The 14,338-nt window shown below is 50.8% G+C and overlaps 2 protein-coding genes across 2 annotated transcripts; one reads left to right on the forward strand and one right to left on the reverse strand.

Moving 5' to 3' along the window:
* The first annotated feature begins 3,656 nt into the window (after positions 1-3,656).
* On the forward strand, positions 3,657-6,433 carry LOC123145591 (5'-adenylylsulfate reductase-like 3). The gene is made up of 4 exons (XM_044565054.1): positions 3,657-4,027; positions 5,050-5,237; positions 5,336-5,460; positions 5,766-6,433. The coding sequence occupies exons 1-4, from the start codon at positions 3,842-3,844 to the stop codon at positions 6,218-6,220; spliced, it is 954 nt and encodes a 317-aa protein (XP_044420989.1). The 5' UTR covers positions 3,657-3,841; the 3' UTR covers positions 6,221-6,433.
* A 2,819-nt stretch (positions 6,434-9,252) lies between these two features.
* On the reverse strand, positions 9,253-10,643 carry LOC123141841 (uncharacterized protein C6orf132 homolog). The gene has a single exon (XM_044560906.1). The coding sequence runs from the start codon at positions 10,197-10,199 to the stop codon at positions 9,561-9,563; it is 639 nt and encodes a 212-aa protein (XP_044416841.1). The 5' UTR covers positions 10,200-10,643; the 3' UTR covers positions 9,253-9,560.
* Between the last annotated feature and the right edge of the window lie 3,695 nt (positions 10,644-14,338).

Genomic DNA, 14,338 nt, shown 5'->3' on the forward strand with positions numbered 1-14,338 from the left:
TGGCCATCTCGTAACTCTCGATCCAGGCCGCGGGTTGTAAGTCGGCCTTGTAATTTGGCACCTTCCTAGGGCCTTTGAAGTCCTTGGGTAGACGTTCATTACGGATAGCTGACACTAAACAAGGGACACCCCCAGTCCTGGTAGGGATACCCACGTCGACGGAAGTCGTCGGATAAGCCGGGGGGGGGGGGTCTGGTAAGCCGTCAATTGAGGCACTTGCTCCACCTCTTGCCGCGCTCTGTCCTGGTCTGCTGCGTGAAAGGCTCCATTATGAGCCGGGCCATGGCCAGGGGGCGGGTCATGGCGTCGGACGTTACTTGAGCCGGTCGCTGAAACCATGTGTCTGCTGTAACTCGGGCTCCGGCCTGGACGAGGGGTCGAGTGGATCCTGTCCCGGCTGTAGGAGTACGCCTCTTGCTGCGCCAGTGCTGTCTGAAGGAGTTCCCTGACCCGGCGGGTTTCAATAGCCGTCGGAGAGTCGCCGTCAACTGGGAGAGCCGCCAGCCGTGCTGCCGCAGCGACCATGTTCTCCAGCGGGTTATTATAATGACCCGGGGGTATTGGCACGTACCGAGGCGGGGCAGGGGGCACCTGGGGAGGCCCCATCACTCGTGGCTAAATAGGGGTCCCAGACCCGGGCACTATGACCCCTGGCGGGTTACTAGACCCTGCACCTGGCGTGTCGAAGAGGTTGCGTGGATCGTAAACCGGAGGGAGTCGAGATTGGGTCTTTTGATGCCTCCTTCTCATGACCTCATTGGACGCGTTCTGATCCATCGTGAGTTGGAAGGACTGCGCCTGGATCAACTGAGTTTGGGCATCGAGAGCCGCCCTCTCTGCAGCCATCCTGATCCCTTCCGCTGCAAGATCCTCCTTAGCTTTCACTAGATCCAATTTTAACTGTGCCACCTCCGCATCGTGCTGAGCTTGATCTGCCGGGTCAACCGTGGCGGTTAACAGGGCCGTCATCTTGTCCGTGAGATCCATCAGTACCTGAGCCGGAGAAGGCACCGGGTTTCCCGCTCCAGCAGCGGGGTTCTGAACAGGCTGCGCACCGGCCATAAAGATTCCAACCCGGCTTGGCGGCTCAAATAGGTCCGGGATACTGTCCCCATCGGAACAACCCATGAGCCTGCTATCTTGAAGTTGATACAACGAGTTTGACTCATCGGTGGCCGACTCGCCGTCAGAGCCGGCGACCGTCTCATCACCAGATCCAGATCGATCAGAGAGTCCTCCATGGATACACCCCACAAAAGCATGCCTTAAGGCAGGCCGGGCCCGGGCGGGTCGTGCACGCTGGGCCGTCTCGATGAGATCGGCGCAGAGATCCGGCTCAGGGCCCGGCTCACCAATCTTGCCAATGAAAACATGAATTCTGCCGAAGGGGACCCGGTACCCGTACTCAATTGAGCCGGCGTCGGGGCCCCAGTTTGCATCGTCGATGTAGAGCTTGCCGCGACGACTCTTGGTCATCCGGCCCACAGCGTATCCCTTGAGCCCTTCGAAGCTGCCCTTCAAGAACTCAAATCCACCGTGCGCTGGCCCCACGGTGGGCGCCAACTGTCGTGGAATTGTCACGGCAGATGTCCTCGAGCTAGGACTTAGTCGTGGAGCCATCGCAGCTAGGAAGCTTAAAGGGGTTAAGCGGGACAAGGAATACGAGGGTTTATACTGGTTCGGCCCCTTACGGTGAAGGTAAAAGCCTACGTCCAGTTTGAGGTGGTATTGATTAGGGTTTCGATAACCAGGGAGCTAAACCGCTATGCCCGGCTCTCGATGAGATTGTTCTTCTCCCTAAACCGCTACCGGGTCGTCCCTTTATATAGGGAGGCTGACGCCCAGCAGCTCTCAGAGTCCCGGCCGGCTCATAAGAGTGTCCGGCTCGGACTCTCAGCTATCCTTGCCTTGCATTACAAGTTCTACCATGATAATGATTGCAACTACGGGCCTTAAGCCATATCCGGGTCTTAAGCCCATCTTTGGCCCACCGTCTTCAAGCTTGACACCGGGCTTCTGGCATTGACCATATGAGTAACCCGGCCCCTCCTGGCGGGTGACTCTAAGGTCTATATCCTCAACAGTAGCGCTACACGGCAACTGTCTAGTGTTAGTAGGTGGCAACTCGTAAGGTTTTCAAATCATGACAACTGTAGTAAACCAGACCATACATGGCAACTGCTTAGTGTTAGTAGGTGGCAACCTCTAAAGTTTTCAAATCATGACAACTATAGTAAACCAGACCATACATGGCAACAGCTGCAGTTGTCCAAAATGGCATCTGGCACTTGACCTGAGATGACAACTGCAGTTGAGCAACCATGGCAACTGTAGTTGTCCGACATGGCAACTGTAGTTCAGCGACATGGCAACTGCAGGTAAACGGACATTGAAGAGGGTCCGGACCATGGCAATTGCGGGGACGCGTGGTGACTGTCACGCTGGGCGTGCGGGACCGTGAGGTAGGTGGCTGAGAGAGGTCGTGTGGGCGTTATGCATTTTGCCCACACGTAGGGCGTGTGAGAGGGACCGCAAGGGAAAAAAGAGGCGTGTGGGCGCTAGTGTGGGCTGATCCTCTTAGACAGCACACAAAACGTGTGGGCAGACCCCTTAACGCCCACACGTGTGGCAGTTATCGTCGTCCTTCTTTTAAGGCTAGTCATAGTGGAAGTAATTTAGGTAGTAACATAACACATCCAAAAAGAGTAGGGCATTTTGGAGACCGAGCTCCATGGAGCCCTTTATTTTGAATAATTCAAAATTCATTAATTTCAGTTTTAAAAAATCTGAAAAAATACACATGTATGCAAGGATGTAGAGCGTATGGGTGAAAAATTTCAGAATGAAATACCTTGAATTACGAGCCGTACAAAAAAATCATGAACTTTATAAATGAACAGTACATATGCTAAAAGGCCCTAGATTTATCTTTTTTGTGTAGCTCACATTTTAATGTATTTCAACCTAAAAATTTGCACACATGTACATTATGTATTTAGGTATATGTGTATTTATTTTCACAATTTTTTGAAATTGAAAAGTTTGAATTTTAAAATTTTCAAATAAAGGCCTCCATAGAGCTCGGTCTCCGTTTGGCATTTTTGATCCAAAAACAAATTTACTACTTGTGGCATAGAGTTAATGAAGAGAAAGATGCTTGTGGTAACATAATATGTTACTAATTTAACATAACACACCTCGAGGTAATATGAGTCTCAGTATCAGTATATCTCAATTAATGAAGGCATGTTATCATCCATATCTTACTACCCATTACGAGATGGTAACATATAGACTAATAACATATGTATGTTACTGGTCGACGCTACTCCCCACTATAACCAGCCTAAAAAGACGACAATATCTCACTGGCAGGGTCGTCCCATGGCGACGTGTCGTTGCGGGCCCACAGCGGCCTTCTTCATAGGTCCAAGTGTGTCGTGATCTCTTCTGTGGGTGTAGGCGCGTATTCATAAATATCGCGTCACCATACCGCGGGGCTGCGGAGACCAACCCCGTCACCGCGTGGTGGGCCCCGCACGTCATCCTCCGGATCCCGCGTCCCGGGGGCCGGCTCGCCCGGGCATCTCGTCCGTCCGATCGCGATCGGACTGCGGCCCGGCGCCCGCACCCGATAAAGCGACCCGCCTCGGCCTCACAACGCAAAGGCGCAATCCCGCACGCCCAAACCAACCCTCCGCCCGCACCCGTCGGCGCAGCGCAACCGAAAATCCCCGCGGCCGCCGCGCTCCCCCGGCGCCGAGCGCCAGCCGGCCAGCGCATGCGAGGAGCCCCGGGAGCCCAGATCTAGGGCGGGGGGACGCGTCCGTGCCAGGGCCCCATGGGCCGGGGGTCGCCGCGGTGGGCGGCGCTGCTGCTGCTCCTCCTCCTCCTCGCCGCCGCGGGGCGCTCCTCCGCGCATCCCGGGGCGTGCCCGGTGCCCGCCGCGGCGGAGGCCGTGCTCGGGCCTCCCCGCACCTGCTCCCCGCTGGATCGCCGCCCCGGCGACCCGGTCGGCGTCATCGAGGTGAGCTATCCCGACGCTTTTGATAAAATATACCGCGGCGAATAGATTATTGACGGGGCGAAAGTTGGGGGTCGTGAAATTAGGGATTTTCTAGGTCCATACATGGTGTCAAGGGTGTGAATAGGTTCTTCTATCCTATCAATTGGTTTATGCATTTTGGCAACCTGCACTGATAAGCTGTATATGCATTAAGCTATGAGAAATTTCTCCTTAGGACTAAGGCAGCTTTGGGGCTGTTCTTGTAATACCCATTTCTAATCAATGGATTGGCAGCTCCCCTGCCAACATTAAAAAAAGAGGACCAAACCAGCTTTGTGTTTGGTTTGAAATTCCCTGCTCTTGCCCCCCTGCTCCTATAATAACACGTTGTACTGAAGTGTTACTATGTTGTATCAATTGGTTTTGTGCCATGTCCCTAAAAAGCCACTTGCATATTTGTTTGGAATTCCCTGCTCCTCCTGCTCCTATAGTAACATATACTGTGCTGAAGTGTTATGCAGCTTATGCTATGTGTGCTGCATTAATTGTTTTTCGTGACATGTACATGTCACTTGTGCAGATAATCAGGGATACTATTGTGTGCTTCTTCCAATTTGGTCGCATCTTGCAACTTGGGGTTCGTCTGACTTAGAGAAAAATAATATAAGAAAAACTTGGACCTAGTTTTCCATCCTGGTCTTTTGTTTTTTCTCTTAAAACGTAGAGCTCAAAATGAGAAGATAAACCATATTCTCCATAACATGGCACCACGTTGCATTTAAGCGAGTTAAAAATAGTCTGACAACTAGTACTATGTACTCCCTCCGTTCCAAAATAGATGACCCAACTTTGTACTAAAGTTAGTATAAAGTTGAGCCATCTATTTTGGAACGGAGGGAGTAACTAATTCTGTTATTTTTTTTCTTTTATTATTGTGCTGGAGTGCCTGTTTGTCCCTCCATTCCTTCATGAGCACAAGGATATTCCATCTGTTGTACTTGTAGAATTGAAGCTGTCTCTTAAATTTCTTTACCATTATATAGGGAGATGAGGCTACATTGGCGAGGGCAGTCAATCTTCTTTACTTGAACAAAGATGAGTACATTGCTGTGCTTTTCTATGCCTCATGGTGCCCGTTTTCACAAGAGTGCAAACCTAATTTCGAGAAGTTGGCTCACCTATTCCCAACTATTCGGCATTTTGCATTCGAGGAATCTGCAATTAGGCCAAGGTATGCCCGCCTTTAGACTGAAGAAAAATGTGTTCCTTAGTGTAATACACTACTATTTGTTGCATGATGGAGTGTAAGCTTTGCATTTGAAACTGCAGCATAATATCAAGATATGGGATTCATGGTTTTCCAACACTTTTTCTCTTGAATTCAACAATGCGAGTGAGGTACCATGGACCTCGAACTGTTAAGCCACTAGCTGCTTTCTACAGTGATGTTTCAGGTGTGTAAATTGTTGCATACTGACTCTTTCTTCTTTTCCATTCTTTTTTGTATTCTATTCTTTTTGGAGTGTCTTGTAGTTTTGCTTGCATGCTTACCAGAGTTCTTCATTGTATTGAGCAACTGAGCTACATGTTCATATCTTCCCACCTATCTTGTGGTATGAGACATCTTTGTTCCAAACTAGTGTCCCCGAGTCTCCTTGTGGTTGGAGTTTGGACTTGGAATTTGTTGTGTTTATGATATCTTTTGTGGTTGCATCTGTTTTTCTAATTGATTTGCTGACGGTCAATTTATGTGATGAAGGCATCAGTGCATCAGTGGAGTCAACCACAGGGGAGGCCATGCCACACCCGTTAGATGAAATTGAGCCAAAAAAGGATGTTGAACCGGAGAATTGTCCATTCTGGTGGGCGCGTTCGCCCGAAAATATACTCCAGCAGGATACGTATCTAGCACTGGCAGCTTCTTTTGTAATCCTGCGGTTGCTGTATCTTCTATTCCCAAGGATAGTTTCTGCAGCAAAATGGGCATGGAGGAGGCACACTCTGTTTGCGAACTTGATGGGCGTGCATGAATATTTCTTCACCTACCTCGAGCAAGCAAGACAGAAATTGAGTAGGTTATACCCTTCGAAGCGAGGGAATTTACAGGAGGGGGCAAGGAATGCCACTGCCTGGGCCTCCAAATCATTAGCATCTGTGTCAATCGGAGAACCAAGCACTATCGGAAGGACGAACTCCACGAATGAACTGAGGTGAAGTGTAAACTTTTTTGCCCGCAGGGATATTATGTACAGTAGAGTGATCAGGATATGAGCACCAAGAATCTGTTGTAACCAGCTTTGTTAGCTATTGTAACATCATCATTAGAATAAGCACCTCCCCCGGTATTGTTGCCATTATAACCTTGTCCTGAATAGCTGTTGCCCAAACATATTCTTGGAGGAAAAAGGTTTGACGTGTTCCATGATATGTTAGAACTGTGTGCATGGCCTCTGTTCGAAAGTTGAGGATGCTAGAACTAGGGTTTTGGGCTTTGACTGCCCTCGTTCGTTTCCTTTGTATGTTTGCAGCATGATGATTCAGTGAATGAGCAAAAGGCCTCGTTCGTTTCCTTTGTATGTTTGCAGAGTGATGATTCAGTAACTGAGATGCATGTTTGAACTTGTTTGGAATCGGGGTGTGATTTCTCCAGTCCGTTTGGTTCAGTTTGTTACTCAGAGATGCAAAAATATGTGGGTTCTACTACGTGATTGAAGATGGTGTTACAAATTTGTATCAGGCCAGCGTATGAACCGGGTCCAGGAGCAAACAAAATGTAGATCCCATTCTGTAGTACTGCACTTATGCACACGATTAGTACTAGTAAGTTACACCATCGACTGCACACGCACTTGATGAGCATCAGCCAAGGAGCTTGAGCAATTCGGTGAACAATCGCATATAGCAGCGCTCGAGGTTGGCCTCTTCCTGCTTCTCCCACCGAAGCTTCTCTATTAGTTCCTCCAGCATGGTCGCCATCTCCATCCTCTCCCTGCTGCTCAGCACCGGCGTGTCCGTTGCTTCTGTGGCAGAGCAGCGGCAGCCACGACCGTAGCATCGCCATCCGGTGCTCTGCGCGCCATGGCTGTTTTTCCTTCCTCCTTCCCTCCGGCGGAGTTCACGAACTTTGCCAGAGTTTGGCGTGCCTGAACAGGAACACTGCACAGAAGGAATCGTTTTGAGGAAGTTGGATAGTTCATCATAAACTCAGTATGTGTGTTTGCTGTAAATTAATGAGCTGTTTGGCCCATCTTTGCGGTTTGCTTGGGTTACTAATCGCACAGAAAGAGTGTCTCCAGGAAGTTGGATAGTTCATCATAAACTCGGTACATGAGTTTGTTATAAACTAATGAGCTGTTTGGCCCATTTTGTGGTTTGCTTGCGCTACCAACTCCATGGAAAGAGACATATTTTCAGGAAGTTGGATAGTTCATCATAAACTCGGCACATGAGTCTGCTGTAAGTCAGTGAGCTGTTTGGCCCATCTTGTGGTTCACTTAGGTTACCTCTATGGTAACATCTTGGTCTGTAACTTAATTGCACTTGGCAGCTTTGTCCTGGCATTTTTGTACCACCCAAACGATGCCCTTTCATCATCTAACCACTTGGAAAAATGTTACTCCCTCCGTTTTTATTTACTCGGCATATTAGGTTTGTTTAACGTCAAACTTTATATACTTTCAACAAGCTTGTCGAAAAATATATTAACACACATCACCAAATATATATCATTGGATTCATCATTGCATATATTTTCACATCATATGAATATGTTACTGTAAATGTTCATATTGTTTTCTACAAACTTGATCAAACTTTATAAAGTTTGACTTCAGTCAAAGCTAATATGCGGAGTAAATAAAAACGGAGAGAGTACTTCAAGATTAATTGTAGCCCCTCCGAAACCTATGAAATAGCCAGGTTAGCAAAATTTTCAGCCACTAGGGATTGGTTTGAGGAGCCGATGAAGGATATTGTACCTCTTCTTATGGACGATGTAACAATTATTTCTAATTAATAAAGTTGAAGTTTTATTTAAAAAAAAATTGTAGCCCCTCCGAAACCTCAAAGAATTCCAATGCCCTTCTACCTCAAGGTACATGCTGGCTCAACCATTGGCAAGGCTTGCAATATGATGAGAAAGTTTGATTTCCTCTACAAATGTGTATTGACATCACTTGTTCCCAAGAGTGGACATAGAGCCATGCTGACTTGCTGAGGAACTACATTATTGACCTTATGGTGAGGATGCAATACCCAGATGAGAAGATAGATGTGATAGGCTTTGTGTACAACGAGATCCATCTTGCTTCCATTGAACAAGGCCCGAGTTTTCCCTATGCTCCATTCATTAAACTCCTCATTGATTCTAAAGTGTCAAATCCTCTCTACAAGGACATCCGCCACTAAAAATGGACTCATAGGCTTGATAATTTTGATAAGGAGAAGGTTCCTAACAGCGCATATAGGAGGAAAGGCAAGGCTTCTTTGGTCAAGCAAGCTCATGGTTAAAGCTCAAAAGGCCATCTCTGGCTTATGCTCCCACAACGCCATTGAGATTGCAAATGTGAAGAAGGATGCCTTAAGTCAAAGGGGTACAACGATCACCTTCATGATCTTGGAGACCATGTGGACAAGCTCATGCGAGAGATTGGTAAGCTTCCTGAAAGAACATCTATACGCTAAGTGGATTTTGGTGATAATGACAACTGATTAGGTGCTAACGAATGCATTGAACATATGAAAAGCTTTAGTCCCATTGAGATGAAGCAAAGGTGCTTGGAGACCGTCCATAAAAAACGATAAAAGAGATGGCGCTATTGTGATCCTACCATCGGAGCTCCAATCCAATTCAAAGTCACTATTCGGACTACCTTAGCCATCAGAGAACCAAACTGTAACCCTAATAGATCTAACTACAGAGCTACAATGTAGATCCAGGATCTCCACCCTCTCCCGCCGTCGGAGCGACATGCGGAGTAGGGGACGTGTGGCTGGTGGGGAGTGGGTGTAGCTATGGCGGCCGTCTAGGGTTTCTGAGACGGGGCAGCTGGGTCATTGGTTAGAGCACTCTGATACAACTCGATGTTTACCCAAGTCAGAGCCGGACGTACCACACGTCGTGGTTAATTCCAACAAGCATGGTGATGATATTGGTCCACAAGCTTAGAATAGTAAGTGAGATTGTAAATAAATTTGGAGCAGCTTACAAATATACACAAACGTACGTGTTGACCTCTTGGTCCAGGTTAAAGAAAAGAACATGTTGATCTTCATATATCATGGCAATTAAAAGCATGCCTCATACATCAAGAATTCAACTACCAATACTATGCAAACCTAGACTTTTGCCCAGGTTTACATTGACCTCACAACTCCCAGGAGAAAATGAAAAAAAAAGGAACGAAAATTAAAACTAGATCGATCCCTTTTATGGCGGCGTTTCTTCCATCCAAAGAAAAAAACTTGGAGAAAGGAACATAAAATAAAATAAAATAAAAATGAACCCGGCAGAGGCAGTTGTCGACTCGACGTCGATGAAGGTGTCCAGGACCAGCTACACCGTGCATGGCGCCGGGACCTTGGTGGCGGCCGCCCTGACGAGGGAGAAGGTGGGCAGGGGCAGGCTGCTGGGCGGCGGTGCGAGCGCGTGCAGCAGGTCCTCCACGAAGCCCCGTGTCACCTCGCGCTCCAGGTCGTCCAGCGCCTCCGTGACCGCCGACGTCGCCGGCAGCGGCGCCGCCCTCTGCAGCGGCTTCCTCCGCTGCGCCCTTGGAGGCTCCTCTGCGGACCTCGGTGTCCTCGGCTTCTTGCTCTTGCCCTCCAGCATCTTCCTCGGCGCCGACACCGTCATCCCGGTCGCCGTTGTCTGTTTGACCTTGGTGACGGCGGCCGGACGAGGCGGCAGAGTCGACGGCTGGTATGGGAACGTGGCGTGTTTGGCCCTGGTGGCCGGAGGGCGGGGTGGGAGACCGGGGTGGTTGAACGGCAGGGGAGGGAGAGAGCCACACGAGTAGAAGTTATACGGCGGGTATAGAAATGGACCCGGAGGAGCCGAGGAATAAGGGAAGAAACCGTAGGCGCTCGGAGGCAACGGTGGCAAGCTCATGGGGGCGACCCTCCGGCCGCCTCCGCCGGCAGACCTCCGGCGGAAGTTGTGGCCGCCTGCTGATCGGTGGACGAGAACATCATCCATATCCAATCTAGGAGAGAGAGAGAGAGTACGCACGGCCAAACAATATTAGGCAAGAAGGAAATTCTACTAAAACAACATGCAGAAGTTTTCCAGCAAGTTGATCATAAAAAGATTGATCGTGCAAGGATGTTCAACGGAGGAAATGAAGAAGATGATCAAGGGATCTAACAGAAAGAAAAGAAACCAAGATGTAAAATAGAGATAGACAGTCGGGGATCGAGAAGGGAAACCGGCCGAGGCCACAGCCGCTCTCTAGAGCAGAGAGACGTACAGTCCGATCACCTCCGGGCGATGGCTCGGAGGCATCGCCGTGCCGCCTTTTATAGGGAGATGGACGGTTGACTTGCAAGATGCAACCTGCAAGTCGTTCCTCTTGATCTGTACCCGATATTTGTTAATGGCAAGTGCCATGCACATGTTATTCTTTAATCCCACGGCTGATCTTTGGCTCTTTGCTTATTGCCTACCGCAAGCATAGTGGCGAAGTGGGGTGTGTAAACTACGATAGATCCAAGCAACTTGCGTGATATTGTGGAATAAAGCCACCGACCAGTACGGCCTGGCTGCTTCCGACCAGACCGCCCGTCACGCCTGCCCATGTGGACAATAATGGGAAATCATGTAACGAATGCTCGCTGACTCTGGGCCAGCGTTTTCCCGTGGCCCCACATGGAAATGAGCTGGGTTGGCCAGCACCACACGATCGATTTGTTGCGTGGGTCGGGTTTCCAGCGGTGGCGGGAATCTGGCGTGCAAGGAGCATGTGCGGGTGAGCCGACCAAACCGCCAATTCCGTTTCCGCCGTCGGATGGGCATCGTGGCTACGCTGAGCTCCATCCCGCCGTCCAGTGTACCGCGCTCGCTCTTCTGCATTCTTGCGTTGCAGTTTCGTAACCATGGAGGTAGATTACGGAAACTCACTTTGGCTCCTGAGCACCAGCGTTCCTGCCTTCCTGGTGTCCCAACCTTTCACTTCACCCTAATCATCAACGCCTTGTACTATGTCGTGGTATTTCCCTGAAGTATTTAGTGGCGGAGCCAGCGCCCGGCGACCCTGGGCACTTGCCCGGGCTCTCTCGCTACACGCTAGGTACAATGGCCCCGTTATACTATGAAAAATCGTCAACGCCTCGTGCTTTACCCGGGCAGATGGGCTGGTTGTGGTAGGGTAATCAGGTAATGGGCTTTCTTTTCCTTCAGTAAATGGGTTAGAGCATGGTTAATAGTATAGCCAGCGTGCTGGCTATATAGACATGACATGTCATCAAGAGTTAGTATTATTAATTACTCATACAATAGAGCTGGCTATAAGGTTGGCTATAAATTCATAACCTTTTTTCACTTTCTTTCTATCTCTTTTCTCTCATTAAATGCCTTTACCTAGGAGCAGGCATAGAGGTTGGCTCTTGCATGAGAGCCCACTCCATGACTTTTTCCTTGTCTCTCTCCTCCACATAGGCAAAAGTGTTATGTAAGCGGGCTTATAGCCCACTATTGTACTTGCTCTTAGATGGACATGATTGACGTGGGATTATAGGCCTATTCGGCTACTGGTCTAGCAAGCCGTCTATCGGCTGTTGTTTACTCCACACGAAAAAGACCACAATATTTTCTAGAAAAAGAGGACCACGATCAGTTGATCAATCCACCTCCCCGCGACCTGGCCTGCTCGGCTGTTGCAGATGGCGGTACTCTGGGGTCGATTGGAGACGGAACGGTGGCGAGTGGAGGCTGGCCTCCGCTGTGCGCGTGGCTGGCCGCGGGCTCCGAAGCAGATCCATCTGAGGAACGGCTTGCATCCTCGGTCGGCGGCTTCTTATCCCCTCTTTTGTGATAGGTGAGATTGCTAACTTTCGAAGATTGATAGATTTATTAGGGTTTAAATTTAGAGGTTAAAGCATGCCCAGTTGGTCATTCAGGCTATATATTACTTCTTCACTGTTAAAATAGATTTGTGGTTATATGTTGTGTATTAGAATCAAAGGTATTTTTACTGGTCAACAAAATTTTGGAAACCGTTCGGTTACTGGATATTTTGTTGGACCCCGAATATTTTTGCTAGACGTTTGGGTAGTGTCAAATAGAACACGTATACATATTTTAAAACAACACCCCCCTAGACTCCGGAAGTGCTTTCGAGGTTAAATACTAGTATATATTCTGCTGATAAATGAATATAAATTCAAAATTCATTTAAATACTTGGGGGAAGGCAAAACTAATTATATTTTTGAAAACCGGTTCTATCGGTCTCTATAGGAAAGAGACCGGTATCAAGAAAAAAAACATGGTCCAAACTCCCAATATTAATTTTTAGAATATATAGTTGGGCTTAAACTTGTCCTTCACAAAATTTCTGGCACCGCCACTGGAAGTATTCAATATGGGGTGGCACAATTGTGCCATTGATCTGGATGGTGCACACAAGGAGAGATTTATCCAGCTTAGAGCATCTCCAGCCGTTCGGCCCCCCAGGACGCCGAAAAAGAGCCGTCTAGGGGCGAACCGGCGTTTGCTTGGCGCGTGGGGGCGATTGCGTGCCCAGTCGACGCCCCCAGGTCGCCGCCAAAATCGCGCGAACTCATTTCATACAAAATTGTACAAACCTCGGCGATCTGGCACAAACTCGGCAAAACTTCATTGAAATTTGTACAAAAAATAGATAAAATCATGCAAACTACGCCTAGCCCTGCTACGCTGCGGCCACCGCACTCCATCTACATGCCGAGAAGCCTATAGAAACGGGTGTAGTCGCCGCCGCCGCCGTCGTCGTCCCTGCTGCACCCCTGGCCAGGGTCGCCGACGCGCGGAGGGGCGCTGGACGGCCCGACCTCGTCCTCCTCGTCGCTGTCGAGGACGATGACGCCACCCTCCTCGCGCCCGCGGCGCCGAGCCTGGAGCTCAGCGTATGCCCGGCGCTGGCGGCGCACCTGCTCGCGGACGTAGTCCTCCCTCGCCCACTTGAGGGCGGCCTCGTCGTCGGGGGCCACCATGTCCGCGAGCTCCGGCTTCACGGGGAGCAGCCCCGGCTCGAGCTTCGGCCGGACCAGTTGGAAGGAGCGCGGGAAGGGGCGGGCGTTGATGACAAGGGCACCGCTGCGGGTGCGGCGCCGGAGCGGCGTCTACTCCGGCTCTGGCTTGACGGGGCGGAGCGCCAGCGAGCCGGAGCCCGACGACGAGGAAGTCCCCGGCTCCATTCGCCGCGGCGTCCAGGAGCTGCCACGGCGGCAAGAGAAGGACGGCCGCGGCGGGTACTCGAGGCGCGACGTGTTGCCGGTCTCGATGTAGTCGAGGACGGCCTCGAGGGTGCGGCTTGGCACGCCACACCACTTGCGCCGCCCGTCAGTGTTGAGGCGGCCGCGGGGGATGATGCCGTTGGCGGAGGCGATCTGCTCTTCGCGCGGCGCTCAAAGTACATCGTCCACAGCGTGTCGCTATCGGCAGCGTACCTCGGCTCGTTCCGCTGCTCCTCCATCAGGGACGAGCGGATGCGGGCGATTTCGGCCCGCCGTGCCGCCCCTTCGGGCACCGGTGGCACTGGGACGCCGCCGGCGCTCAGCCTCCATACCCCCGGCACACGCATGTCCGAGGGCGCCGGATACTCGGCCTCGTAGAGGAGGCGCGCCTCCGACTCTTGGAGATGGCGGCGGCCGAAGCCGTTTGCCGCCGCGCCGTCGCCTGGGAACGTCTCAGCCATTTGCTCGTCGGCGGGAAGGGGGGAGTGTGCTGCTTTGTGTGGCGATGCGAGGTGAAGTGTGGCAGCTGTGGCGTTCACCGGCGGGGGATCGACTTTTATAGCCGCGGCCGGGCTGTGAGAGCCTGGATGCCGGGCGACGCGTGGCGGGAGCGGGCGGGACGCCCGTCGGTGGCGCCTTCACTGCGCCGCCCGTGAGGCATCAATGAAGGCTGACCGGCGCGGCAGTCTTGGCCAGCCTTTGCATTGATTCCCCTGGGAACCGAGGCGATGAGGACGACGAAGCGGCGTCTCGCTGATGTGGTGGGCCCATCCCCGTTCGCGCCAAAAACACGTTCCCCGGCACCCCCAGCGCGCTGGGTTCGGTCTGGGTTTGCCGGCGTCAGTTTCGGCCCAAACCGGCGAAAAACGGGCTCCTGGGGGCGTGACTGGGCCGATTTTCAGCC

The sequence above is a fragment of the Triticum aestivum genome, chromosome 6D (assembly GCF_018294505.1).
Source record: "Triticum aestivum cultivar Chinese Spring chromosome 6D, IWGSC CS RefSeq v2.1, whole genome shotgun sequence".
Lineage (NCBI taxonomy): Eukaryota > Viridiplantae > Streptophyta > Magnoliopsida > Poales > Poaceae > Triticum > Triticum aestivum.

Excerpts from the sequence above, each read along its gene's own strand:
- LOC123145591 (XM_044565054.1), top strand. The coding sequence starts at position 3,842 with ATGGGCCGGGGGTCGCCGCGGTGGGCGGCGCTGCTGCTGCTCCTCCTC. Across the intron at positions 5,238-5,335 it reads GAATCTGCAATTAGGCCAAG|CATAATATCAAGATATGGGA; the intron begins GTATGCCCGCCT and ends TTGAAACTGCAG. Across the intron at positions 5,461-5,765 it reads TTTCTACAGTGATGTTTCAG|GCATCAGTGCATCAGTGGAG; the intron begins GTGTGTAAATTG and ends TATGTGATGAAG.
- LOC123141841 (XM_044560906.1), bottom strand. The coding sequence starts at position 10,199 with ATGGATGATGTTCTCGTCCACCGATCAGCAGGCGGCCACAACTTCCGC.